The sequence below is a fragment of the Corapipo altera genome, unplaced genomic scaffold (assembly GCF_003945725.1).
Source record: "Corapipo altera isolate COAL_440 unplaced genomic scaffold, ASM394572v1 22b, whole genome shotgun sequence".
Taxonomy (NCBI): Eukaryota; Metazoa; Chordata; class Aves; order Passeriformes; family Pipridae; genus Corapipo; species Corapipo altera.
The window spans coordinates 8,072,063-8,098,671 of NW_020884876.1; the positions used below are offsets into that span (position 1 = coordinate 8,072,063).

Genomic DNA, 26,609 nt, shown 5'->3' on the forward strand with positions numbered 1-26,609 from the left:
TTAGCTGAAAAAAATAACATGTCCATTAAAAAGTAGCACCAACTTTTTGAAAATATAGTAAACTAACACACAGCTAAACTTTCAGAGGCAGAAAAGGATTTTAGCTAGAAACTTCATCCTGGACTTCTGCTTTATCTAACTGGATTTCATACTTTTATAAAGACCTGCCACAAAAAGCATGTGGGGAAAAAAAAAATTATGATCTTTCAGAAATACCACAGATGACGCCATGCAACCTCTTCAGAGAGAGAATTCCTCACCTTGGGAGTTAATTTTGTACCACCTTCTATTAAAAAAACCCAAAGGATGCACACAAAACTGTATTGGTGAAAGTGATTTAAAATGTGTTTCTAATAATGCTTGAATGAGGAGCTGCTTGTAGACTTATTCATACAAACTATTTCCGTTTGTTAAAGCCATTATCTTGATTCTCTGACTAATCCTGCTGCACCCCCTTAAAAAGAGAAAGAAAACATACCAAAACCAAAACCCAACAAAACCAAAAAGAGAGAGCAATTTAAGTGTTTTGATGTGACAAATGGCAGACTCCAAAACACATAAATGTGCTTGAACAATGCACTTGAAACTCTCACACCAGTGCCTTACATCTTCAAATAAACGTCCTGAGGTCATTCAAAATGCAAGCACTTTAAATGCACAATCATGGAAAGAACTTTCTAGCTCTTGTGTAGAAGATAATGAATCACAAAGTTAACTTTCTACTTTCAAGATGACTCTCAATCATTGCTTCAGTGATTTTGCTTTCAGCCTCACCCTGTTCCAATCCTGGCATGTTCTGCTCCAGAACACACAGAGAGATCAGAAAGGCTTTGCTTAAGATTCAGAAAGATAAAGTGTGCTCTATCCTGTCTGAAAGAATGGGGGGGGAGGGCTGATAGTGATGTGGGAGAGCAAAAGAGCACACATGATATAATGAGAAAGGGGAAATGCTCTTCCAGAATGAGATGGAAAATGAAGGAAGTGGGAGTGGAGGAGGCAGAAGGGATCTAAACAGTTGTGAAGAAAAAAAAGAGACCGTTTTTAACTTCCTGAGAGAAAAAAATCTACAGCAATCAGGAAACAGATGTAATTTCTTAAGATTTAAGCTAAATAAACAAACAAACAAAAGATTTAAAGGAAAAAGTGAGAGAGCGAGACCTGTCCTGAGGGGGTTGCCAGTAGATGCTGACAGCATCTGGAAAATGCTCTTCCTTCAAAGCAAAACTGGACAAGCCTATGACCAGGGCAGACCAACAAGCAAGCATCAGCACAGTGGTCCCTTGGCTACCCAGACCAAAGAGACAAAACTAACAAGCTCTTCAATTGACCATGGGTAATGAAGGGATGGACTGAGCATCCTGAACACATTTTCCACGCATCTGTTTGGACACAGGACTCATCTGCTGGCCTGGAAGATGGCAGGACTGGAAGCAGGGTGGAATTCACAGCCTCCAAATGCTGCTCAGCACTTCTATTCATGGAACAACCTGGTAGTGCAGAGAGATAGAACTTCTACCCAGTTTACTGCAGAAGTCAAATTCCTTCCAGGCAGCAGCACCCTCACTTCATTCCCACAACCTGCTATCCAAAACTGATTCCCAAGAACCCTTTTTTGGGTTGGAAGTTTGATTGTTTTGGGAGTTTTGTTTGTTTGGGGGAGGGGGTGGGTTGGGGTACCATAGGGTTGGTTTTATATTTTATTTTTCTTTCTTGGTCCAGTCTTCATTCTCAGGATGTAATTAAGGTTCAAAGGCAAGAAAGAAGGAGAACCAGCTCTGCGTCAGCAATTAGCTCAACATCCTGTTAGTATCTACCCATAATCTCTCCCAGTCTAGGCATGCATCACTTGAGAACTCTTCATTAAGATGCAGCTCAAGACAGTTTGTGAGACCCCAGGTAGATAATTTTCCAGTGGTTGCCTCCATGGGTTACCAATCTTCATTTCTTGTTATACATTTAGTTACACAGGCAACAGATAATGTCTCCTGAGAATACACAACCAGGTATTACACTTTACCTCCACAAACCCCATCCTCCTGATACCAGTGCTTGTACCTCCCATGTGAAGAATATAAGCTTAGTTAGAAATGAGAAACCCTATTTCCCACACACTATGACATCCTTTGTTTTACATATTTAAAGGAAAATACAACTAAATAAAAGCAGCTAGAACAAACTCAAAAGGTTGGGGTTTTTTTCCTTCCAGTTTTTTTACTTGTTAACAAATCAGCTTAGTTTCACAACATATAGGTATCAGTGCTCAGCAAGTTATAGTCACAGCTTTTAACAAGTTCTCAGAGTTCCATAATACCCCATAAAACAAATACCACTTATGTCCCCATCACGTAGCACAGTGCTCCCTATTGAATGTGTGCCACAACAGTGTATGCACACCATTTCCCTTACAGCACTCCTCCATCAAGTCAAGCTGAAATGAGAGAATATGGTACCCCACATTTCCATTTTTTCCCTTTTCTCATCCTCACTGATGACAGGTAGGAGGTCTGTAACCCAGCTTTGTCTTGCAGAACCCCCAGGCAGTCTGGCCTTGCAGACATCATGGGGGACTTCACTAGCCACTGTGGTAAGACAGTTATGGCTATTCTGGTAGCTGCAGTGATTTGGAGGCAGACAGGAAATTCCCACTGCTCTCCCCATGTCTTGAGAAAACAGAGATTAACATCAAACCACTAGAAAGAAGTGACTCAAATGCTAAAGAACATACTACATCCTTGGTGCAGACGGGACTATTCATTTCAGAATGGATGGGCTCTATTTTACCAACAGTTTTCTCCATTTATATACATACTCCCTTACATACACACACACACACACACACGTTCTCATGATCAGACAAGGGCTGAATGATAGAATGTTAAGAATCAGTCCTATCTCTTTTTTCCTTGTTGATATTTTTAAAACAAAAATCAATTAAATTTATGCATCATTTACAGAAGTTGTTTTTAACTCAGCTTTTCTACACATAACTAGAAGGATAGGGAAGGTAATCGCTGTGCTGCACAAAGAGGGAATAAAAGCTCCCAATCTCCCAAAAGATAATTTACTCCACACTCCCCAAATTCCAAAGTGAGGTTTCTCTTGCAAACAATAGTTAACAATCTGGATTCTTCTTTTGTGCACAATTATTTCACTGACAGAATTTGCTGGCAGTATAAAAGGTAGGAGAATATTTTATTCTGCATGTATTTTGCACCTCTTTCACTACACAGAGTTTAAGGCTTTGCAGCATTTACAATACTTTATGTCCCCAACACAACAGGTACCCAACTGCAATACAAATAAATAATTACAATAAGAATAGAAAGGCATTTTCTCTTCATCTGCACACCAGGCACTTGAATTTAGGTGAAGTCTGTGCTTGTAGAGTCAAGACTTGAATTTCTGGTCATGGAGAAGTTATTGACAATACAAAGGGAGAGCAGTGTTGTGTTGGGATAGAGAGGAAGAGCCAAGTCCAAGACTTACCCAGCAGAGGTCAGACTAAACCAAAACTTCGCCATCATTATGGGTCCTAAGAAATTATCCCTTAGGTCCTCCCCACTGTTTCCCCTCAGAATCATACACCAAGTATTTTTACAATGTGACAGATACTAAGAATTACTCTGAGAAGCAATTTAAAACAGCAAAGACTCAATTTTGTTGGCCAAAATACTCTTGAAAAAGACTAAGACAAAAGCATCTGACACCAAATATTTGAAGAACTGAGTATTATTGTTGGGCAAAAATGTATTGATTCAATGAAATAGGAACGAAAACCCACTGTAGCAACATCAACAAAACACTGTGTTTGGTCTTCAAGAGTACATTAAATGAATTTTGCTCAGAGATACAGAGCATAGTAAGTTGTGAAAATATGTATGTTGTGAAGATTTGTATGAGTATTCAGAGTGACAAAGAAAATCACAAAGGATCTCGAGTTTGGGAGTCACCTGTTCACAAAATCAAAACAAAATCATCATGTACATGATTTAACCCATAGCACAAAAAGCAAAAGATAGACCGAAAACGCTTAAAACAAGACTCATGGAGATAGAATAAAGTAAGCTACATTATGTGCTCATATGCATGACAAAGAATCTACATAGGCCCCCACAGCTTTCAATTAAGAATGTAAAAACACTACAAAAGATGCAGTGTTTAGTATCACAGTAAGTTGCATTGAAATAAACTAAACAGTACAGAACGAACAAAAAAAAGACACAGAAAAGTTAAAAAGTGCAGAAACAAATATGCCTGTGTATTTGTAATATGTATACATACATGCAAACATGCATTACTTGTTGAATAAATTTTTCTTCCACAGTTAACATAAATGGAGGGGGGAGAAGTTCAGAGCAGGTGAGAAAGATTTTAGCACAGGTAAGGTGCTCAGTAAAACTTATGACAGTTAATATTAGAATATTGCAGACTAAGCTAATTATACCTGAACATTGCTTAAATCAAGGGGTTTGACGCATCAGTCAACACAAAGTATGGTAAGCTGCAACACTGCATTTTACAGGGGAAGACATCAGAGCTGTTATGTGGTCACTAGCTTAGGTACCTAAGGAAGTAAAGTGTTTTGACTTAGGCACAGTTGGTGAGCAGTGGGTCGTTTATGTTTAAAATGTATAAATTCACAATCCAGGGCCCCTTTCTTGTTGCAGCACAGACATCCAGCACATTAGGTTATGCTCTGGTCTCCTCTTGTTACTGCCTAATGGAGAATGTCAGATTGGTGAAGGTAACTTTGGATGCCCTCTGGGCTTCTCCCCTTGCCCTGCTCTGGGCTCTCAGGAATTGTTAAATTACAGCTGTCTCCCTGAAGCTCAAGCATGCAGAAGTCTTATCCCAGAATATACCTTCTTTTTTCTGAAGTCACCCTACTTAATGCTTGCGCACTGTCCTCTAAAGGCATCCCTAAAATTGCTTTATGGTCTCTGCACTGATGGCAGTTTTCTCCAGGCAGATCACAGGCTTAAAGAGCTGCACCTCTATTCCTCTTGCTCCACATTAAGGGGACAGATGCAGTCTAAATGTTTTCAATGACTATATTTAAAGCAGGGCAATTGGTTTGCAACCTACCTGTATTGATATTTAGACTTTGATTGAGGGCTGCTTTCAAGTCTTGGCTGTGTAGAAAGTTGAAAAGAAAACTGCTCACTTCAAGGTAAATGTATAACGCAATACAGAGTTCCCAAATCACTGCTGCATTATTATAGGGCACACAGTTTTATCCGTATACCACATGCACAAAGCTTTTAGCTCTGATTAAGAAAGAAAAACGTGGTCATGTAAAAGATACTGCAGGGATGCCAGAAACGGGTCTTTTCTAAATGGAATCCGCATCAAACACAGCTCTTTAGCATGCAACTTCTGCAAAGGTGGAAGTGACTACACATGATATCCTAGAGAAATAACTTATGAAGTGTTATATTTATTAGTTCAGCAACACTTTCAAATGAGGATGAAAGGAAACAGAAAACGTGCTGTGAAATGACTAGTAAATACTACTGTTACCCTTTAAATACCTCTTCTGCAAAGCCAGAATCAATTACAGTGATTGCAAAAGCCGGAGAAGTCTCCCTCATGACCTGAAAATCGTCTACTAGAACTTGAGATGAAGTCAAAAGGGAGACACAATATATGTCATGAAAACAAGCTAGACACCACCACTGCTCCTCCAGACATGGCCCATTCATCTGGGCATCTCACAGACAATTTTTCTTCTGTCTGCTATGCCAGCCACCCTTGTTCTATCTCCCAGCTAGTGATTAATTACACTTCAATGCAGCAATTCATCCAAGACATACCTTTAAGACAGAAAGACAGTGTGGGAATCTTACGCTTTGCTTTTTAAGTGCTTTCCTCTACCAGTGAACCTGAAAGTAGTAAAGCCACATGGTATCAAAAGGTAGTATTTCTGACTGCTGAAAGACATCCAAGACCTTGTAGTAGGGAGAAAAAACCCCAACTTGTTATGCATCTTCATACTAACTACTTAGCTGTCACTGAATACTTATCACATCATATATATAGTTCAATGGAAGTTTCTTCGATGGAAGAGAAACACTTTTCAAATCCAAACCTATAATACACACTATAAAAGCAACACACTGTTCTGCAACAATGTATGCCGATATCCCAGCTTAGTTCTGGCTGCACTTTGCCAACCATGGAGCTATCTCATTGTATTTTGCTTTTCCAGTCCAGAATTCCTTGTACTGCTGCTGTCACCACTTTGTCATCTTCCTCCATGCTCTTTTTGACAGCTCTTGTTAGAAACTAGCCAAAATGTGAGCCTGGTTTAGACAGGCAAATTTCCTCACTCGTACAAAGGCAATCTTCAAGCCTGCCTTAGTAAACGAAACTTATGATAATAAGAAAATAATGAGAACCATTCTCATGGGCACATCTGAAATCTGGTGCTAGTTCTGAGATGCAGCCCTGACTAGCTCCAGCATAGGTCCACCTCAGGAGGCAAAATACACAGGATTTGAGAATAGGGGGTTTTCCCCCTTCTGCTTTGTTTATTCTCGCCAATGATGCTATATACTTTCTTGGGTTATGCCACCAACCGGTCACAAAACTGCATAAAAAATGAGAACAAAGACATAGAAGTATTATGTAATAAATAAAATCAGTATTTTTTTGTAACTAAAGCAATAAATGGCTAGATTAACAAAATACTCTTTAAAGTAAGGTCATTAATGACAAAATGGGTAGTCCTTGAATTAGTGCAGTTTATTTTAGCATGGACTTCAAGCTTTTGCTTAAAACCAGTGTGATCTGCGTGTACTATTCCACAATTAAATTAACAGAATTTACTTTGATTTAAAAAGCACTGTTTATGCACAAAGATTCAACTCCATTTGAGAGGAATAATGTATATTCACAAGGAAGAGGCTGGACTACAACCACCTGGGATTCCTTCCAATCTGAATTTTTCCTATGATCTTGACACTCGAGGTGTTCAGTCAGATGCCAATTTGTACAGGCTATTGGGATGATGGGGGGCAGGGTCTGGAATTCAAGACCTGCACATTCCTATTGGAAATACGTGAGTTCTCCTACCAAACTTCAACAGTCAACAGCGATCAGTATCAGGTCTCAAATTTGCCAACTCTGATATACCTGTATCGTGTGACTCATACCATCACCTCAGATGTGTTAGCAACAGCTATTCAATTAACAAAAGTGCAAAACATGGCCTTAATGCCATTAACTTATGTATATTTTGAATAGAATATTATAATGAAAGAATCAAAAGTCAAATCTAAGTTGAGTTCTTGTTATCTTTCCTAATGCATCTTTAGATTTTGCTAGTGATGCTCTGGGGTTTGTGCATGTTTCGGATTTTCTCCTTTGTTTTGTTGGCAGGACCAGGGAATTCCCAGGGCTGAGACTGGTGGAGAAGCAGTGTTCCCAACGACTGTACAATGGAGCAGTGTTTCCTAAAGTAGGTTATGTGAAGGATGAGCAGAAAGGCATCAGAGGGAGGGGTGACTGTGGAAAATATGGATGATGTCATCCTCAGGATAAGCAGATCTTCAAAAATACATGGCAGTAATTAATTTTCCTAGTAGGAATTATCCTTCCAAAAGTTGGGAAAGTGCAGACGTATCCCAGTGTTTCCCTGTTTAACTGAATCCTTTTAACCAACTAGTTCTGGAAACATGGACAACTTCGTTATAAATGGCCACGTGCTTAGCCTTTGTCTTAAGCCTATGCCCAGATGACCCATTTTGCACATTTCCACCAAGAATAAAGTGACCTCATTTTTAAAAGTGCTGAGCACCAGCTGTTCCTATTGTGCTCACAAACTGCACTATAGGTTCCTGTTTTTAAATTCTTGACCTCGAAAGAATTTTGAGGCAGCCAAGTGACTACATGTTCTTCCACTTGCCATATGCCTATTTATTTTAGTTCAAACATAAAAATCTGACTAAACTACTTTAAAATCTTGAATGCACTAAATTAGAACAAGTACTCTTGCCACTGGAACCTAAATGCAACAGAAGTGAGCCACATGACCTAAAAAGAGTAGTATTTTTTTGCCCAGAAGAATGACTAGATTGAAAGTCAGAATATTTTGACCTTAACCTTTAGTTTCTTTTTTCTTTTCCTTCTTTTTAATGAATGGCTTAAAAATGGGGGAACAGTAGCATCCAGATCATCAGAATTTATCAGAATTTATATTTCTGGGATTAAACTTCTTTGCTATCTGCTACACAAAGTTAGGTCAACAAATTCAAGATAATTTTACTACAGATTTTGGCTAGTGACTTTTACACACCAAACATGTATTTGTCTTTAAATAGTTTTAAACCGTTACTGGAACATACCACTGTCATCTCCAGAAAAAATATTACATTGCTTGTGCAAACAATAAATACAATTACCTCATCTCTCCCCCAAACCCTAAGGCTTCAAATCAGCAAAACTAAGAAAAAAACGTACCCAAAAATAACAAAATTATTCATGTTAATGATCAGTGCACAACATTGGTTTTGATTTTTAAAATAAGCTGTTGTTTAATAAAAAGGTAGCAAGAAAAACTCAAAATATATCAAAGTTGCTACGACTTCTTGTTGCATCTTTACTGAAAAGACACTGATTTGCATTAAGCTTGGTCTGAGTGCACTGTACAGATCCCAGTAAAATGTCCTGACTACGTGTGAGGGAAGCACCACTACTTTTGGGCACAAGCAAATGAGTCCATAAAGTAAGCTAAAGAGCAATTGCTTGTACTCCCAAATCCAACAGGTCTTGATACCTTGCTTATGTTGATTTGTCACAGTTCTGTTTTGATTCCCTTGTAAAAACAAACTTTGCACTTCAAGCTCTGCCTATGTTTTACGATAGCGGAAAGAGAAGTTGTGGGAAGGGTGCTTTCCTGAAAGCAGGGTCATCAGCTGGGGGCAGAGCACCCAGAAGAGGTGAGGGTGAGATAAAGGCAGGAGGGTTCAGGGTAAAGGCCAGGAGTAAAAATGTGCCACTGCTGGCACAGATGGATTTTCAACTGTGAGAACTGAGAACCAGAGATAAAGCAGAAATACTAGTAGCTCAAAATCAGTGGTTTAATCTGCTTTTCTGAAATTCTCTTCATACTTGCTGACATTTTACAGGTCAAACTGCCTACAAATGTCACAAGAAACTATCTGAAAGTTACTGGTAAAGTACACATGAAGAGGTAAAAGTTTTGTTCTGGAAAAAATTTCAGAATAGAGCCACTCACTGTCAAATCATCAACAGTCCTGAGATGTATGAAGGTGCTTTAGAGAATGCCATTAATATATCAGTAATGCCAACAAGTAAAAATGATCTCTTTCTCTTGGTGACACAATCTTTGAAATACAATTTGCTTCCTTGGTGTGAGGAGGGTTTGTCAGTGACGTTTTGAGAAAAAATGGCTATAAATCCTGCAAAAAACCAGCTTATAAATCACTTCTCAAATCAGTACTTTTGGCTTCAGTTCCTGAACTGTTTCTCCATGTACACTTGTCTGGCTGCTCTTCTAAGTAGCACAATTCAGCTCCTTCCAGGCAGACTCAACTCCACTTTGTAAAACTGATGCTAAGCTTTTTGTCTCAAGAGTCAGGGGCATGATCAAAATTTGTAAAATGTCATATTGGACCTGAGGTCCATTTGACCAATGCCTGGCAAAGCACTGCTAAACACAGAAGGCAGCATCAAGAAGCTACAAATCAGCACTAAATACCACCAAGTTGCTGGGTTTCCTGTATCAGACTACAAAGAAATACCTACTTCTTTGGCTTCACTGGTCCCGATATGGAGGAATTTAGAAATTTTTAGGAATTCTGACACTGAATTTTGTACTTATTCCTGACTGCAATGTAGGAAGTGAAAGGGAAGAGTGAAGAGAGTGAGAAGTAAGGGAAGAAGGAAAAACAGTTAACCTTTGACTAGTCAAGATGAGAAGCGTAGGAACTTGAGGAGTGCTAGATTTGAAATAAAAAGAAACCAAGTAAAAGCACATGTGGGTTTTTATGGTCTTGATGGTAAGCACACCTCCACACCTGTTCCATACTGTTGATGCTTTGAGAACCCCCAGAAAGCACATCCCACCTTTGATCTCCAAAGCCAGACTGCAATATTTCCAAGCATTACTGGCAAGGCACAGAGTATTTGCTAACGTCAGTGAAGAAGAGCTGGCTGCTCTTGTTTGATGAACTATCCTATGAAAAGCCATAAATCCAATATGCATTTGTTCCCTAATGCTATTCCTCCATGTAAACTATAGCTGCAATCACAATGGAGACATCTTCTATAATCATGAATGTGAGGACAAGCAACATAAGATTCCAACTTTTGTGGTTCACACACTAAAAGAAAAAAAATCTCTGCCATTTTAAACTATACAGCAAACATGAACTTCTCATCTGAACACAAGCTACAAAAGCAGGTTATGCCTTTTGCTTTTCAAAGAACAAAAGCAATACAACAAACCCACCCATACCAACAAATACCTGAGCATAATTATGATTTCTAGATCTCTATAAAAAAGCCATGCCTCGATTTTCTCTCACTGCTGCTCTGAACTGGTTTCAGGCATCTTTTACAAGTATTCAACACAGCAGCAGCCATGAGACATTCAACAAATTAGCTTGCACTACTTCCATCCTTTTACAAACGCTCGGTCAGACAGGCTTGGTGACAGGCCATCAGCTCCTTGTGCAGAGGGCCTCAGAGTCCCACCACACTGCTCCTGACCATGGGAACAGCAAACCCACTGTCATCCAAGCCCTTTCAGGCTGTGACAAGAGGGGGGCATAGGATTTACACTCACATAATGTAAGTATTTCTCTACAAAAGACTCACAAAAATAGCCAAAATGAGATGCAAATGCTAAAGAGAACATTTAAGTGCAACTACCAACATTGCCTTTGCAATTAAACTCATTAGACTTTGGCCTTTTCCTTCTGCGTCTTCAGAAGGACATTGTGTCATTTTTGTGTCTTCAAAGATAAAAGTAGCCAGGCAAAAAAAAAATACCAAAAATGCTCACACACAGCTGCTTAGCATATTTCATTACCACGCTGACTTCAAAAATACTGAGCAATTTAAACCTTCGAGCCACTTGGCTTTAGCTAGAGATAAGTGCCTGAGATAAGAGAGGTATAATTGTTCAGTGTAATACTGTAGCATGTTTTATATAAACATTTGCTAACACTGGACTTCATATATTTCATTTCAGCGTTGTGAAGTGCCACTGAATGTTCCAACTTTATTTGTGGCCCGTTCCGTTAATATTTACACATCCAAGGTTCCCCTTGATGTCAAATTAAATATACCATCCAAGCTTCAAAGTAGAAACGGGCACTTATGCTTTGCAACAGAGAGCAAGAGAGCATAGCTACAGGTTTCTAGCAGTTACCCAACTTATTCCTCTCCACTGCTGAATGAGACAGGGGAAAATATGAAAGAAATTTGTCAATTTGTTAGTGAAGAGAACATGAAATTAGGATACTTTTTGCACTTAATAAAATGCTTTGTGTTTAACTGCAATTTTTCTATAACCTAACTATACAGTAAATTAAAAGCTATGGAAGTTGGATTCCCACATAGGAGACATGCTTGTAGACTTTTGGAGGCTCTGGTTTCATGACTCAGTGTGTGGTGTGGCACTGCTGTCCCTCTTACCCCTGCACTCTCAGTTCTTCCACATTGTTACTCTTGGACAGGCTCAAGCAAACTTCACAGAGAGGAAGGAGTCTCCAAGGTCTTATGTTCCCACAAGTTTTGGTGATCCATCACAAGGTGTACTGAAGAAACACTGAAGCCAAAGCCCTGACATAAAAAGAGACATCAGAGTATCCACAAGGGGGAAATCATCTATGAGAGAAAGTGATGGAAAATGCAGCTCACAAAGACTTCCTGGCTTTTTTTCACTTTAATAGCTAGTTGTGAGTAACTACTGGGGAAAGCCCTGTAGCCTCCACCCAGAGAAATCTCCCTTTGAACACTTTGCTTTTCTGCTGTAAAATCAAGGGGAAGGGACTGCTATATTGCAACGACAGCAAGGTGCAGCTCAGGATCATGGGAGGGAAAGGTAAACTCTATGATGTTACACCACAGCATATTTTGGCAAGGTATGACATCTCACCACAAAACCTGGCACCTTACCCTGATTTTAAGATAGTCTGCAAGTTATACTCAACAACAGCCACTTTACACTCCAGTTCTTCCCCTCCCCTCACTTACATGCTTTGGACATAAGTGCCTCCACCTGAGCACCAAGAGGGGGTAGGTCCCTTTTGCCAATGTGCAAGCAGGGGATCACCAGCCTACATGCACATGTGAGACCAGACTGAGAGCACCACTGCCACAGCAGTGGCACTGTTCATGTTAATGACAGCTACTGCAAAGACAGGTATAGTAGTACTCCATGTCAGCGTAAATATCTCCCTTTAAATCAGACAATTAGGAATTCATGGACACCACTAACAAATGTGGTTGGACTAAAGCATGCTGATTTTCATACTGCAAATGATCCTTGGTCTCCCTTGACCATCATCAAGTTGCTGGGCTCTGTCTAGAGAAACTATTGTACTCAATGGACAAGCCTGCAGTGGACTCAAAGGCCTTGCTTTTGCTCTCATGCTACAATAAACTAGCAATAACTCAGTTAAAAAATCAATAGAATTGTACTAGTATACAAAGAAGAATCTGACTCAATGCTCTACTAGGTCATTTTTAATGACCCTACAATTAGAGAAACCAAATTAAACATTTAACATTTGACCTTTGCTGCTGCTTCTAGCTTAGCTAATACAGATTAAAACCACATATGTTTTTTCAAGAGTTCACAAAATAAAGTTTTGAAATCCTATAAGGGATATTTGATATGTTCTTATTGTGCACTAGAATTTAAAATGCTATTTTTTTTTATTGTGGAATAGCAACTTCAGACTCTAAAATCATGTACTTTGGAGGTATGCTGATCAAGCACCCACTAGTGCTTAATCTAAAATTAGATTAGATCATGGACTGGAGTGGACAAAAGTCAATCTCCTGTAAGAATCTCAGTGATACAACAGTGATTAACAACACTTGTGCAAATGAAACAAGAAGTGACAAATTCAAAGATAGCTGAGAGTGAATCCTTAATAATTTTTTTTTTAAATTGAAGTCTATTATTAAAATTTCAACACTTTTAAAATAATTTTTACTGGTTTGCATCCCAAATTTTCTACCATTTGCATGTTTTTCCAATGTTTATATTTTATCCTTGCTAGGAAACACATCTGCAACGTCAATTACAATTATTAACAGCATGCACAACTAAATTAAACACCTGCAGATGTACACAAAGCATAAACAAAACATACTCACATTGGTACACAAAATAGTCTCCTCAAATAAAATATATTAAATGGATGTGCTCTGATGTTACATTAACAAATAATATATAAAACCTTCAGCAGAAGGGTGGAGATTAAAGAGAGCAGTCTTTAAAAGAATATCAGTACAAAGTAAAATGATATATAACCAACATGAATATATGATGCCACTCAGCACATGCCGTACAGTTATTCTGTACATAAACATCAAAAAGATGATTCCCATGAGCATCACTGAATGTGAACAGAGGGTCCCTTGAGAGGGCTGGACCACATGCAGTTCATAACACAGACCACCTCTGGAAGAACTGCCACATGCAGTTGTCTCCATCCACATCTACACAACGCACCTGAAATCTATTTCAGAAAACATTTCTATAATGCTGGTCTATGAATTGACAGGGCTTGGGGACATAATTTTCATGGATACTTTGGCAGCTCTGCAGAGAGCTAGCGGTGACTGGACTCAGCTCTACGTTCCACCACTGTTTTCAAAAGCAGATTTTTTGCTGAAAATATGGATTGGGTCAGTTCAGGCCCATATGAAAATCCAGGTATGTGGATTTTTAAACCTGCCCAGTCCAATTTATCAGCCTCCAGAGATGCTGAACATTTGGCTCCTGCAAAAACCAGCACTTTCAGTGAGACACCCAATGTGTCACAAGCTCAGGAAGCCATGCTGGAAAGTTATGGCCTTTAGCTATTAGTTGAACCAAGATTAATCTTGTGAGCCAGCCAGCGCCTCCAAGAAAAGGAAAGGGGATACCTTGGAGGCATGAAACATTAGGATCCACTTCTGCAGCGTTTTCTCAGGTCAACTCTTGTCTTGAAACAGCAGTTCTGACTTACTAATAAGCGAGAGACTTAGAAACAACTAATGCCTTGGCACCAGATCCTGCTTGCAATTTGAATCAGGAGTTGACATTTTTGGAATGTCAAGCATTGATATAACAAGAAACTCCTGCTTAATGCAAGCCTTTCATCTAGGTATGTGTCACCTTCAAGATGAGACAGCTCATGAGACCCAGAATTCAGAGGGAAAGGAATGGAAGGAACTAAGGGAAGAAAACTAAATGGGAGGAGGAATAAGCTGAATTACAGAAATGATTAACAAATGCTTCTTTCATGACTTCAGAAGAGAATGTGTGATGACACGAATCCTAATAATATCCCAGTTACAGGAATCTGGAATGTGTATGTTGTGTTTGGAGAGATGGGATTAATGCTGCTTCATGACCCAACAGCTGATCTGCTCTTCCATCACCAAAAATACCAAGAAACTCGAAACTTCTTCACATGTGTGCGTAGTCCTCATTAGCAAAAAAAGCCACAAAACAGGACAGGATGAGACCTAATGCAAGTTTAGTACTGAAAATGCACACAAGGTGAGCAGTTGTCACTCCCCAAACACTGTCTGATGTCACACAGTAACCTGCAAGTGAAACATGATGAGGACTGTTAAACAAACTGAGCCAGCTGGAGGTGGGAAGCATGGGGGGGGGGGGGGGGAGAAGCACCACACACACTTGTTCTCTCCTTCCACTTCCTTGGCACCTGTTTGTGGTTACAGTTGGACACAGCAGAGTGGGCAAGACAGACCTGGATCTGAACTGGCAAGGCTACTCTTAGGTTCTCACTTATAGTAAAAAAAAAAAAAAATAAAATTTTCTACAGTCCTTCTAGCTCTTGCTGGAAAAACATCATCCAAAACTGTCATTGAACGGCAATGTATATCAGAGAAGGTTTTAGATTTTTGTTTTGCTTCCTGCTGGTCTGCCATAACAAAATAGCCCTCCCAATGTTATGCACAGCAATCACACACATGCATCCATTCAGAAGTACAAAACAGGTTAAATGCTCTGATCTGAAAAGCTGGATTTGATATTTTGCTATTAGAGATAAAATGACACTTCCCAAGGGCAGCTGTGCAGCCAGACAATTATAATATACCTAGAATTAACAAAGCTTGGTTTGACACCAACTCATGAGTAAAATTCAATATTGACACCATTTTGTGTGCTTTCTTATTGCTTGATACACACCATCCTGTTCAACTACCACATTACTTAGTGAATTAATTACAATGACAGAGTCAGGTAGAGCTTTTTACCTCAACTCTTTTAACTTACCTTTTCATGATTTAACTCTAAATGCAAGCTACAGTGAAACACTTCATTTTACTTAAATAAATTGTTTGTGGGTGTGAAAAAGGGATCACTGAGAGCATAAAAAAGGATAACCATGAAAAGCCAAGTGTACTGTACTGCTACATGGCTATTGCTGTATTTGGAATAATCAGCACTGGGATGAAAACTGAATAAGATTATCATCTGGTAGGCAGAAAAAAAGCTGAATCAATAATTAGCCTCGGAAATGAGCTCAGAGACATGCAAGTGAAGGAGCGACAGTCCTGATTAAATGCAGCCATTTAAATGACATGAAATTGAAATCTAAGGGTGAACTGGGGAAGGTGAAGCATAATTCTTGCAGCCAGGACACAAGAACACAAGCCTGCTCTGGCAGAACAGCAACTCTGTTCACGACTCTTCTTTTTGTTCTCTGTCATTGCACCCATCCTTGTTTCTGGTAAGCCTGCCCCAGTTTCTCCAGCTGTCCAATCTATGGCCCTTCTTCAAAGGCAGACCTCAATTAAAAGGGAGCATTACTCAGCAGTTACAGCTATGTCCTCCTCAGCTTTTCCAGGCAAACAATATGTGCAAGAGAGATGGGTACATGCATTGTTCAGGGAAGCAGCATTGCTGGGTGCTAAGGCTTCCCACCTGAATAGTCAAACAAAACGTTGTGCACTTTTCCCACTAAAGAACAGAATCAGACCCTGGGGCACACAATGTGCGTTCTCATGTAGAACCATTAGCGCACTCACACAGAGCACAGACTTGCAACATATCAAATTTAATAAACTTACATAAACAATGTTTTACTGTGCTGCACAATGGGCAATATGGCAGACACGTCTGATAAAAAGTTCCTGCACGTGGCTCTAAAATAAACAATACCTCACATAGCTACTTCAACCTCTTGTGCAAAGAGGTAGTTAAGAATGTGATATTTAAAGTGAGAGTTCTAAAAGATGCCTCAATTTTACCCTCATGGTTCCTGAAGAATAATTCTGCAGTTAAAATAATCATACAGACTGAAATTTAGACTGACTCAGAGGAAAACGCCTCGTGATTTTAGCAAAAAACAAAAACTGCAAAATGTTTCATTTAGAGATGGCTATATCTCTTTCCAAATTTTAAAAGTTGTTCAGAAACTGAAAACAATTTTTTTCATCTGTGTTCTGTGAAAACATTTCCATTCTTATGGAAACATTTCCATTTCCAAATCCATTCTTATGCAGACAACCCATGCCAATACCATTTCAAGATATATGTACTCCAAAGAGATGTGCTGCAGACATGTCCAATTTACAGGTGGGGGTTGCAGCTGTTCCAAATTTTATGTTAAAGCCAGTAAACTTCTCCTCTGAAGTTTTTGTCCCCTCTACTCCCCCAGCCAGCAATGCAGTAATTACACCTAAAAGCACACAAATCTTAAGAAAACCTCGTAAAAAAAGTTTCCGTTTCACTCTGTTTAAAAAAAATATTTAGTTTAAGGCTTATGTGTAGTGAAACAAGTCACTGTACAGTCCAAGAATGTAAATTCTCAGGAGAGCAGAATTTAGAACATCCTATGAAAATGAAGAATGGTACTTCACTCTAAAATGCTGTGAAAATGTAAGAGGCAAAGTTAAGTACCAGAATGAAATTTAGTACATCATCTTTACTGGCTTACAGAATAAACAGTCCAGTTTATGGCATTTTACAATGTTATCACATATGGTCAGAAGTTCATCTTCCGAAACTAGGTCACAGGTCATCTACAGGAAATTCATAGGAAATTATGGAGGAAATTAAAAGAACACAAATGGGCAAGCAAACTAGTTTATATAATCTAGGTTCTTCCAGCACAGCTTCCTGTGTTATGATGAACTTAGCTTGCACACTGAACTTTGCCTTTTCCAGGCCACATTAAGAAAGTATTTCTGAATTGTCTATTATACTCTTCAAGCCTCAAAATGTGAAGCTCAGATTCACTACAAAGAGCCATTCATTGTTTTTCTTTAAATAATATAGCTGAAAAAGATAATTGTAACTAGAAAAGGTGTTTTGAGATCATTAAATGCAGACTTCTACTCGCTACCGGCACCTCAAGACACATGTACTAGAGGACAGTACTCAAACACAAGATGTCATTCTCATATTCCTTCAGTTCCAGCATCCCAGCCAAACTGCAGCTGCATTCTCAATCATGTCTGGGAAGGTGACAATTAGTGTCTGGGAACCTGTTCTACTCTAATGTTAGACATACTTTTCAAAATAAAATGCCTGGTCAGCGAGGGATAGGAAGAGAGGGGGCTACAGTTCATCTAGGCTCTCTGGACAACTTCTGAAAAAGCGGGAAACAGAAGCAGCTACTGCTTCCATGGACCTAAAAGCTGAATGTAACATACTGCATATACCTCTAATGTATCACAGAGAAACCAAAGTTAAGAGTAACTTTACAAGACAGACACAAAATGAAAGACTTGCAAGATGCCTCTGCTGTCTCTCTTCTTACTATCAATAAATAAAAAGACCTAATAAAAATATGATCAATTTCTCATGCATTCTTTTTCACAATACTCAAATACCTACATAAAGTTCACAAAATAAAAGCAGTTCCTCAAACACTGTTCATTCTTCCTCTACTGCTTTCACACCCTATCAAATCCAATAAAACTACTGAGATCTGTTTTTTCAATACCACAACTTGAAATTTCTAATAAATTGTGCATTTGTAGCTATCTGCTGCAGATAGCATTTCCCACCGAAGTAACAACAAACACTCCTGTACTTTAAAAATTATAGGAATCACATCATCTACAATTTGCTGAAAAACAGAACTATCTTTGGGTTGTGAGGAGTTGGTTGACAAGGTAGAAGTGATAACAGTACTGAATAACAATCATTCCACATCATTTACTGCTGGTATTATAAACAGGCTCTCTTTTTCAGCTTGCAGGAAGGCGAAAAGGAAAATTCTTAAGAACACAGTGGCATCCAAATGTTGATCTGAATACAGGATTTCGCTTGCAGAATGAGGACTGCTTTGTTCACACTGAATGCACCTATTTTTGGATGTCTGTTCTTACCCACAGTTACCAATTCAAGGCCTGGATTGAGAAAGGATTTTTTTTGTGATTGGCAATATTACAGTATAAAACAAATGAGACAGTTCTCCTACTGAGCAGATTACAATCTAAGTGTAGAGAACTGCAGAAACAGTTAAAAGTGCCCAGCAAAACAAAGTCAATGACTGACACAACTGGGAATACCTCCCTCACCTCCTAACTTTCAAACCCAGTGATTTTAATCTCTCTTTGAGGGAAGGAAAAGGGAGTTGCTATCCTTTTTATAATGAATTCAAGCCTGTTGAAAATCAAGTTTTCTTTTTTTAGTTACCTTTTGCAGACTGTTTAAAACCTGCCAATACAGCCCAGGGTTCTGTCTGAACTAGACTGCTCTACCCAACTACATCATGCTGTGTGCCCAAATATACTTCCTGTAAAGCCAGGTCTTCCTTTTTTCTTTCCGTGCCACCCTCCTCTTCTCCACAGTCTATTTGAGCAAGATAATTCCAGCACCTATATGTCATCCAAGAGTGAGATACAAAACAGCATCAGTAGAGCAGCCAACTTGATAAATGTGCTGAAAAAAGCAAGCCAGCAGCTATAAACAACTTTCATACCCCCTCATAGCTACAGGCAGTCACTCGGGAGCAACAAATACTGGTTTGGGAGAGTTCTGAAACATCAATATTCAAGCACTTTCCCCATGACTACTCTGGTTGCCACTGGCCTTGATACCAAAAATTCTGCAAACACAAGTACAGAAACACACTTTCATGAGACTTTTAGAAAAGATTTTAACATTCGTTTCTGCTTCCTGTCCTATCTGATTCACCTAGAAAAAAAGACTTATAACTGAAAGTGTTCACTTTAACTTCAGGCACTCAGGTCTCAGTTTCAATGGCCACTATTCCTTTTCCCTCTTCTGGTAAAAATCAAACCAAATGGTTAGACAGAATTGCATGAAGTATTCATTAGACACTTCTTACAATGGGCAACCTATATTTCTAGGCTCAGATTTACATCTACACCACCAAAACCATCAGATATCCAGTTTAAAGGTAGTTTCATCATTTAAAATAATGTAAAGTATCATGATTTTCAAGGAAAAGAACCCAAACACCATTAATATTGTATTATTTAGCAAGTCTCATACAAGCTCTAAATTAGCTCACAATTTTTGATCATGGCTCTAATGTTGTCTGGTCTCTTCTAACCATGTAAAAGCATGCTCAGGAGGATCCAAGAGTATCTGAAATTTTTTTTCAGCACTGCTTTACTTATGTCCCAGAATTTGGATGTTGATTCTGTTTTAATGCTATTCACAGAGATATTCTACAACATGCTATGGGCTATGAAGCAGAGTCACGCTAAAGAAGCTGCCCAGAACACTGAAAAGAAACCCCCAATTTTTGGAGGATCTCTACAATGTGCTTAGCAAAATATCATTCTTCTAGTCTTCACACCTGATTGTACTTACACCTCTTTAAACTGTTCAAAGACTGTCACAATGATGGTAGTTTACTCTGGGATTAACTCTCCAGCATACAAATGAAGGCCTATTGTTGCTCACAACTGAGCAGGTCACTGGGCTAACTCAAGGTGATCTGCAAAATCCTCACATTTCAGCCCCCTCCAACAAGTAATGCATTTTGCAAAGACATGGCTGCTATTCAATTCCAAAATGGCAAGACATTCAACACCCTTCAGGTTTATCAGATGTTGCCAACAGAGTATAACTTCTACACATCTGAAAGACTGGGAGCTATTTGTGATGAATCAGTACTGTGTTTGTTCTCAACGCTTGTCTATTCTTGAAAGAGGAGCTTCCTGTATCTTCAGTAGCTATCATGATACCTAGTGAGCATACAGAAAAATTACTTGGTCACAGGACTACTGGAAAACACACCTAGAAATGTGCTCAGACTGACACCCCTGTACAATTGCCACTGCCACCCTTTGGTGACCTGACCCTGGAGCACCTCTGTGCACCCCAACCTGGCTGAAGGTCCAAGCAAAGCAGCAGAGACAACATGGGGACTTTGAATGCAAGCAGCAACAAGAGGCTGGGGAGGAAAAATAACCTGAAACTTAGCCCTGCACGGGGGAGTGCTCTGAACTGAGATAGAAACCTGAACAGGTCCAGGTAAGACAGGTACACACATAGACTTCTGTTTCTTTCTTATATCCATTCCTCTTTGATTTTACTTCTAATGCCATGAAGAAAAAAGACACTCTGGATCCCCTTGCTCATAGGTCACAATGGCTAGGGAGAGCAACAGGTACCCAAATGCAGTTTGGTCAGCTGACTGCACAAGCAGTGCTCAGGACACTGTCCACAGCTTGGACTAAAAGTGAAGCCATGGATATGCAGAAAATGTCTTGGTATCTGGTGGGCAAGGACCAGGCACATGTGTGGCATAACACACTGGCATGGGCACAGCACCATGAGTTCACACTGCACATGCAACCACAAGAATGAAAACCATTCATTCAGGGTTCTACAGAAGGAGAGAGAAGCTTGTCTTCTGTTCTCGTTTAGGCAAGAAACTGGGGGGCGGGGGGTTACAAAATGAACTAGAAACTGTGCAAAAATGACTGGTCCATGAACTTGCACCAAGTCTGTGGTGTGAAGACAGAGCACACTTACACACTCCCCCCAGATGACGATGCAGTGAAAGTTCCTAATTTTCTGTCAAGTGGATGCCGCAGAGGCCAAAAGGGACTGGTAGACACAGTGAGCTCAGGAGCAACTTTCCAAGCAATAAAGTAAGCATAGCCCCTCAAGTAGCTGAACAGAGCGACCCACTTGGGGTTCACCAGGTTTGCACAGACTAAAGCAAAGGAGACAGAGCAGGAGCCAAGAGGCAAAGCTAGTCCTGCTAGCCCTTGACACCTGCACATTCTCAGTTCTCACTGTCCCAGCAATGGGTCTGGCCTAAGACAACCTAAAACTACTCAGAATTCAGGGAGGCAAAGCAATCACATACATTACTGTTAAGAAGATGAATGGGAAGGTGTTTCTTAATACCACACTGAGAGAAAAAGAAGGTGATGCAATACTGATTATTCCATTAAATATTAATTACAATACAGCTACTTTCAAGCTAGAACATATTCCTTTAGATAACTGAATTAAGGGACAGGAGAACTGAACTAGCTTCAAGGTTTTGCATGTATCTGTCATTTCTCAATTACATTAAACTGAGTTCTTCAGATCATGCATGGTTATCTCCAAATGTTAATTTTTAGAATTAGAGATTGAAGCTTAAAAAAAATATTCAGGACCCTTGAATTTGCTCAAATGGCTCCCAAGAGCCTTCTTACTGTTCAAGGAGTTTGAAGAGGCTGTCCTAGACCTTTCATCAAATATCCTTGAAAGAGAGAATGAGGATATCTTTTCCTCCCACAAATTTTAATTTGCACATAGATACCATCAGTTGGATAGCAGTGTTACATACTTCTCTCCTTTCCCTTCTGCTTTAACTTGGTAATCAAACTTCAGTAACAGCAGGCAACATATAGACTGAATTTTACCTTTCAACTTTGGAGGACTGAAACCTCTGCAAGGAAACTGTATGCAAAGAGCAATAAAGTAACTGCATACTTTTCAGAAGGTAACTTTCAAATGAGCATGCTCCAGAGTTAGTTTTTTTCCATCGTAGAAAGCTCTTTAGATGTTCCTTCATGCTGTGTGTGCTAGCCTGTTACCCTACACCACCTCCATCTCAAACTGACGCGATACACCTCCAACACCAAAATCTTCAATTGAAGTAGCTCAAGAAAGGCTGCGGAAAAAGTTCTTTCTTTCAAAAGCACTACTCAGTTCTCGTAACATTTAATGGCTGGGTCAATCACAGGGTGCAGTTCCTCTCTCGGCTAAAACAAAATCCAGGATTTGCCTTTGTTATTTAGAAGGGGGGGGGAAAAGAAAGAGGCTTCCAGCATTTCAAGAGCTATATGTATTATTTCATGTGACTGTTTGGAGGCCTCCTAAGTTTCATTAAGTTTTATCCTGCTTGCCAGTTGCATATGATTTCTTTATTTTCCCTTGAATTAAGCAGCAATCTATCAAAAACTTCCAAGTATATTTCCTCTTTATCAGTAACATGCATGAATTTTATTGGACTCAAACTTTTCAATGTCTCTTTTCACACAAGGTCAAAGCTCTACATTGTTGTAATTTTCTTTTTCAGTGTTTTTTCTCCAAGACAGTCTTCCACTGGGAAATTAATATTCTGCATGAACAATGAACTCCTTGCATGGCCTTTGAACCTACTGGTTGCTAGGAGGCCTAAAGAAACCCTGGAGTACAGCCTATTTAATAGCATGTATCAAGAGATTATTCAGCAGCAAAAATGTGTGATTTTCTAAATTGTCTGCTTTTTCCCCTCCTTACTTCCATCTCCATTCATCTGTCAAACAATCTTTAGATTTCATATGAATTGCATCTGCATCAATTTTCTATAATTATGGGCAGTTTGTTCCCTGAGTACTGAAAATGTGACTGGCCAGCCACCAATGCTGCTTCAAATCAAACAAATATCAAACTGGTCCTTACTCAGTTTTACTGAAAAGGCTGCTTAAAATCAGGTATGCTTCATCACTCTCCCATGAGGTTTGCACTTCCATTATAAACATGTTCTGCTTAGAGACTGTATTCTTCTCAAATAAAACACCACGGCATTAACTGCAACACCATTACTCAGTATTTCTCTGTGTTGAAAGAAATATATAGATGCTTCTCCATGCTCCATTGAGGCATACTTGTATATTAACTTGTATATTAAGCTTCTCAGCATCTTACTGAACGTTCTTTGATTATCTGCTTTTCCATATTTTCCTAAGCACAGTAATTGAGGCAAAACCTCAAGGTTTCTTTCCCACCCTCCACCCCCACCCCAAACAATGAGGCATTTAATTAAAAGAGAACCACAACAATGCTAATGGTGATGAGGTTAAATAGTTGGATAAACAGTATGCAGCCTTCTGAAAAGCCCATGTGTTTCAGGACACTTTCTCCCCTACAACATTCTGGGTGAAAAAGAAAGTATTTGTATTCCTGATCCCCACAATTTTTACGCCAGAGGACTTCCTATAGATTTCCTGCAAGGAAGAGAGTTTCCTTCAAACAGTCAGAAGCGTTTAGATACAGCAGCTATTCGTCCCAAAACTAACATTTGAAAAGACAGTGGACAAGGATCCTTTAAAATGAAATGAATGTAGAAACTATCCATCAAGAGAGAACAACTGCATTTCCAGATAAAAGCCTATTAAGTTGTTGTTTGGGTTAAAACAAACAAACAAACAAACAAACAAGAAAACCTCAGCAAAACCAAAAACCACTTGCTGATTTCAATTTTCAATGTGTTTCTCCCTCCAATAACTTTAGCAAATTAGTAAAACCAAACATGACATTTGCCCTTCTTCTTCAGTTGTTGCAATTGGAATCAATGAGCTCTATATTCATAAACAAGTATTCTGAAGGTCTGCAGATTACTTCAAAACATTCATAACAGATTAAAATTCTGTGCCACTTCCCACCCCCCAAGGACACAGGTATCTGGTAAAAAATTCAGGGTGACACATCTGATTCTGCAGATTGCTGGTGTTTGTCTGGTTGGATTGTACCAATTTTGCCAAGACAAAGCTTTCACAGAGCCAGACTGCCTCCCTGAAGAATTGAAAACAAGCAAAAACCACACTGTTTGGCACAAAACGCTCACGTGAGCTCCTTCTCTTTTCAGTACAGGCTTCCACACTGAAAGAAAGGCCTAAAAGTACCTACTTCAACAGAACTGACACAGCGTATCTTACAGTGGGAATATCAGGACATTCACACAGAACAACAAAAATCTTCATAGTATGGACAGATTCAGCTTTCCAGCCCCTTTCAGGTCTTGCAGCAGCAATGAAACAAATCAATCCCTCCACTACCACAATCATTCAGCTGTTCAAGCATAAATTATCTTTGTAATTTCCTCTCAATATGTGACTTCGCAGGAAAGGGAAAAAACCAGAATATTGCCAAAACAGCACAATATTTTTATACAGGCAAATTTTTCAATAAAATGGATGTTATTTTCCTTGTACACAGGCATTAAAGAAATAACAGTCAGAAGACATTTTTAAAACATGAGAAACCAATCCTGATTAAAGAGATACATTTATTAGGGCCAGAGACAGGAAAGTGAGCATATAACTGACAACCACAATTTTTGGCTCAGCCTTTGTAGTAGAAATGGGGAAGGGGGAACAGAATACAGGGCTGGAGACGTTTTCAGTAATGCATAATAAACACCTTTCTCCTTTAAAAGAATCTGCCTACTCAACCTAAATTGAGCCTCAGAGGGAAAAACGTGCCTTCGTGATAAATTGGCATTTGCCATCATAATAATGAAACGTTATGTCCTATCATCACAACAAGCAGGCAGCAGAACAACAAAGGAGGTTTCCAGGATTTTCTGCCCCTGGTCACCTCCCGATCAGTATATTCCCAAGTCTTCTTTTGGGTGTTTATGAAATGTCTTAATTCCAAGGCCATTAAGATGCATTTCAGGATGGAGCAGATTTCACTAACAGTACTGAGGCTTTCCGAAATCTCACCAGCACTCTCCATGGGAGACCAAGCCTCTCCCTGACGACTGCCTTTCCCTGAGCTGTTTTTTGTTTTGTTTGTGCTTTCTCTTTCCCATGCACAAACATGTTGGTCCATTATTTCCCAACGGCCTTCCCTGAAAGCAACTGACAAATGAATATACATGTAGGTGTGTGTTCCGCCACATACACAGGTTTACTCTCCTTCTACACCTCGAAAAACAAATGCAAATGTGTTTACAGGCATTTCCACCAACGCATGCTTTGCCATTGCAGAAACGTGCAGCCAAAACCCAGAGAGCCTGTAACAAGGCAAGAGCATTTGCAATCACAGGTGACCCTTTTCCTTTCCAAAATGGAAAAACACGAAAGCCCGGTAAGTTAACTAGAGTTAACTGCATTTAAAGAGGAATGTGTGGGGCAGCAGTAAATATCCAGCACATGCTTTTACACACAAAAGGAGCAAAAGGCTCCATGCTCTGCACAGCCAGTCATTTTTATCTGCCCTTCCACGACAGAAAGATGCAACCGTTTATCTCGTATATTTATTTCGCCTGACTAATAGATTTTAAACACCATATTGCGAGGACCTTGCTGTGAATCTTGCAGAGGTACAAAATGGTGGATGTATGCTATTTTTTTTTTGTGCATTATTCATAACAACTCAGCCTCCCGATCGCAGGCTCCCCTCCGTACCCACCAACACAGCCTTCCCGGCCAGACACACATTCCGCAGCAGCCTCGCAACAAAGCTCCCTCGCATACACAAATTATGTTACAAACCTGATGTCATGTAGCCCCGTGATGCTTGGGAAATAAAAGCTGGGGGGAAGTGCTTGTGCAGTCGGTAGTCCTTCTCGCTGCGGGACCTCATGCGGTCTGAGGCCCGGTCGGAGAAGTCGGAGCTAGGCCAGGCCCGCCGCAAGGTCGTACTCCGCGTCTTCTTCATGCTGAGGATGCCCGAGCCTGTTCCTCCCGCCGCAGCATGGGTCAGGGGTGCGCGCCGCCGGGCATCAGCCTAGCGCGGCCACCGCCGGGGCGCAACCTGCGCGCATCTCGCCGCTCCCTCTTCTAGGGCGCCAGCCGCAGGTCCCTTCCTTTTTTTTTTTTTTCCCCCTCGAATGATCCAATTTTACACACGTCCCACAATGCATTACACTTCATTTGCAATCGGTCCGGCTTACAGCTCCCAGATTTGCGTGGAGGAAAGGCACGTTATGTGGCTTCTCAGGCAAAAAAAGGGGGGGAGAGGGGGAAGGCTGAAAGGGGGCTGGGGACGAGAGATGTGCGGCGTGGGAGCTCGGGGGTCCCGAACAATGGCCCGATTCAGCCCGGCCGTGCTTAGCCAACTGTGAGCCGCGACACAAAAGGCCCAAACAAACGAGGAAAACCCGGCGGCCGCCGACTGCGACCCCGACCGCGGCGCGCCCGGCGCTGGGGAGGCGGCGGCAGCTCCCGGCGCGGCGGGAGGAGCAGAG

At 40.1% G+C, this 26,609-nt stretch overlaps 1 protein-coding gene across 2 annotated transcripts in view; it reads right to left on the reverse strand.

Moving 5' to 3' along the window:
- STOX2 (storkhead box 2) overlaps positions 1–26,609 on the reverse strand; it is a 146,921-nt gene that overhangs the window by 46,203 nt on the left and 74,109 nt on the right. Inside the window, exon 1 of one of the 2 annotated variants that reach the window (XM_027635699.1) lies at positions 25,915–26,544. The exons of the other annotated variant lie outside the window; for it this stretch is intronic. Within the exon in view, the coding sequence (XP_027491500.1) occupies positions 25,915–26,080 (166 nt within the window). The 5' untranslated portion in view covers positions 26,081–26,544. Of the gene's footprint in view, positions 1–25,914; positions 26,545–26,609 lie in introns of those variants that run through there. 2 annotated transcript variants of the gene reach the window in all.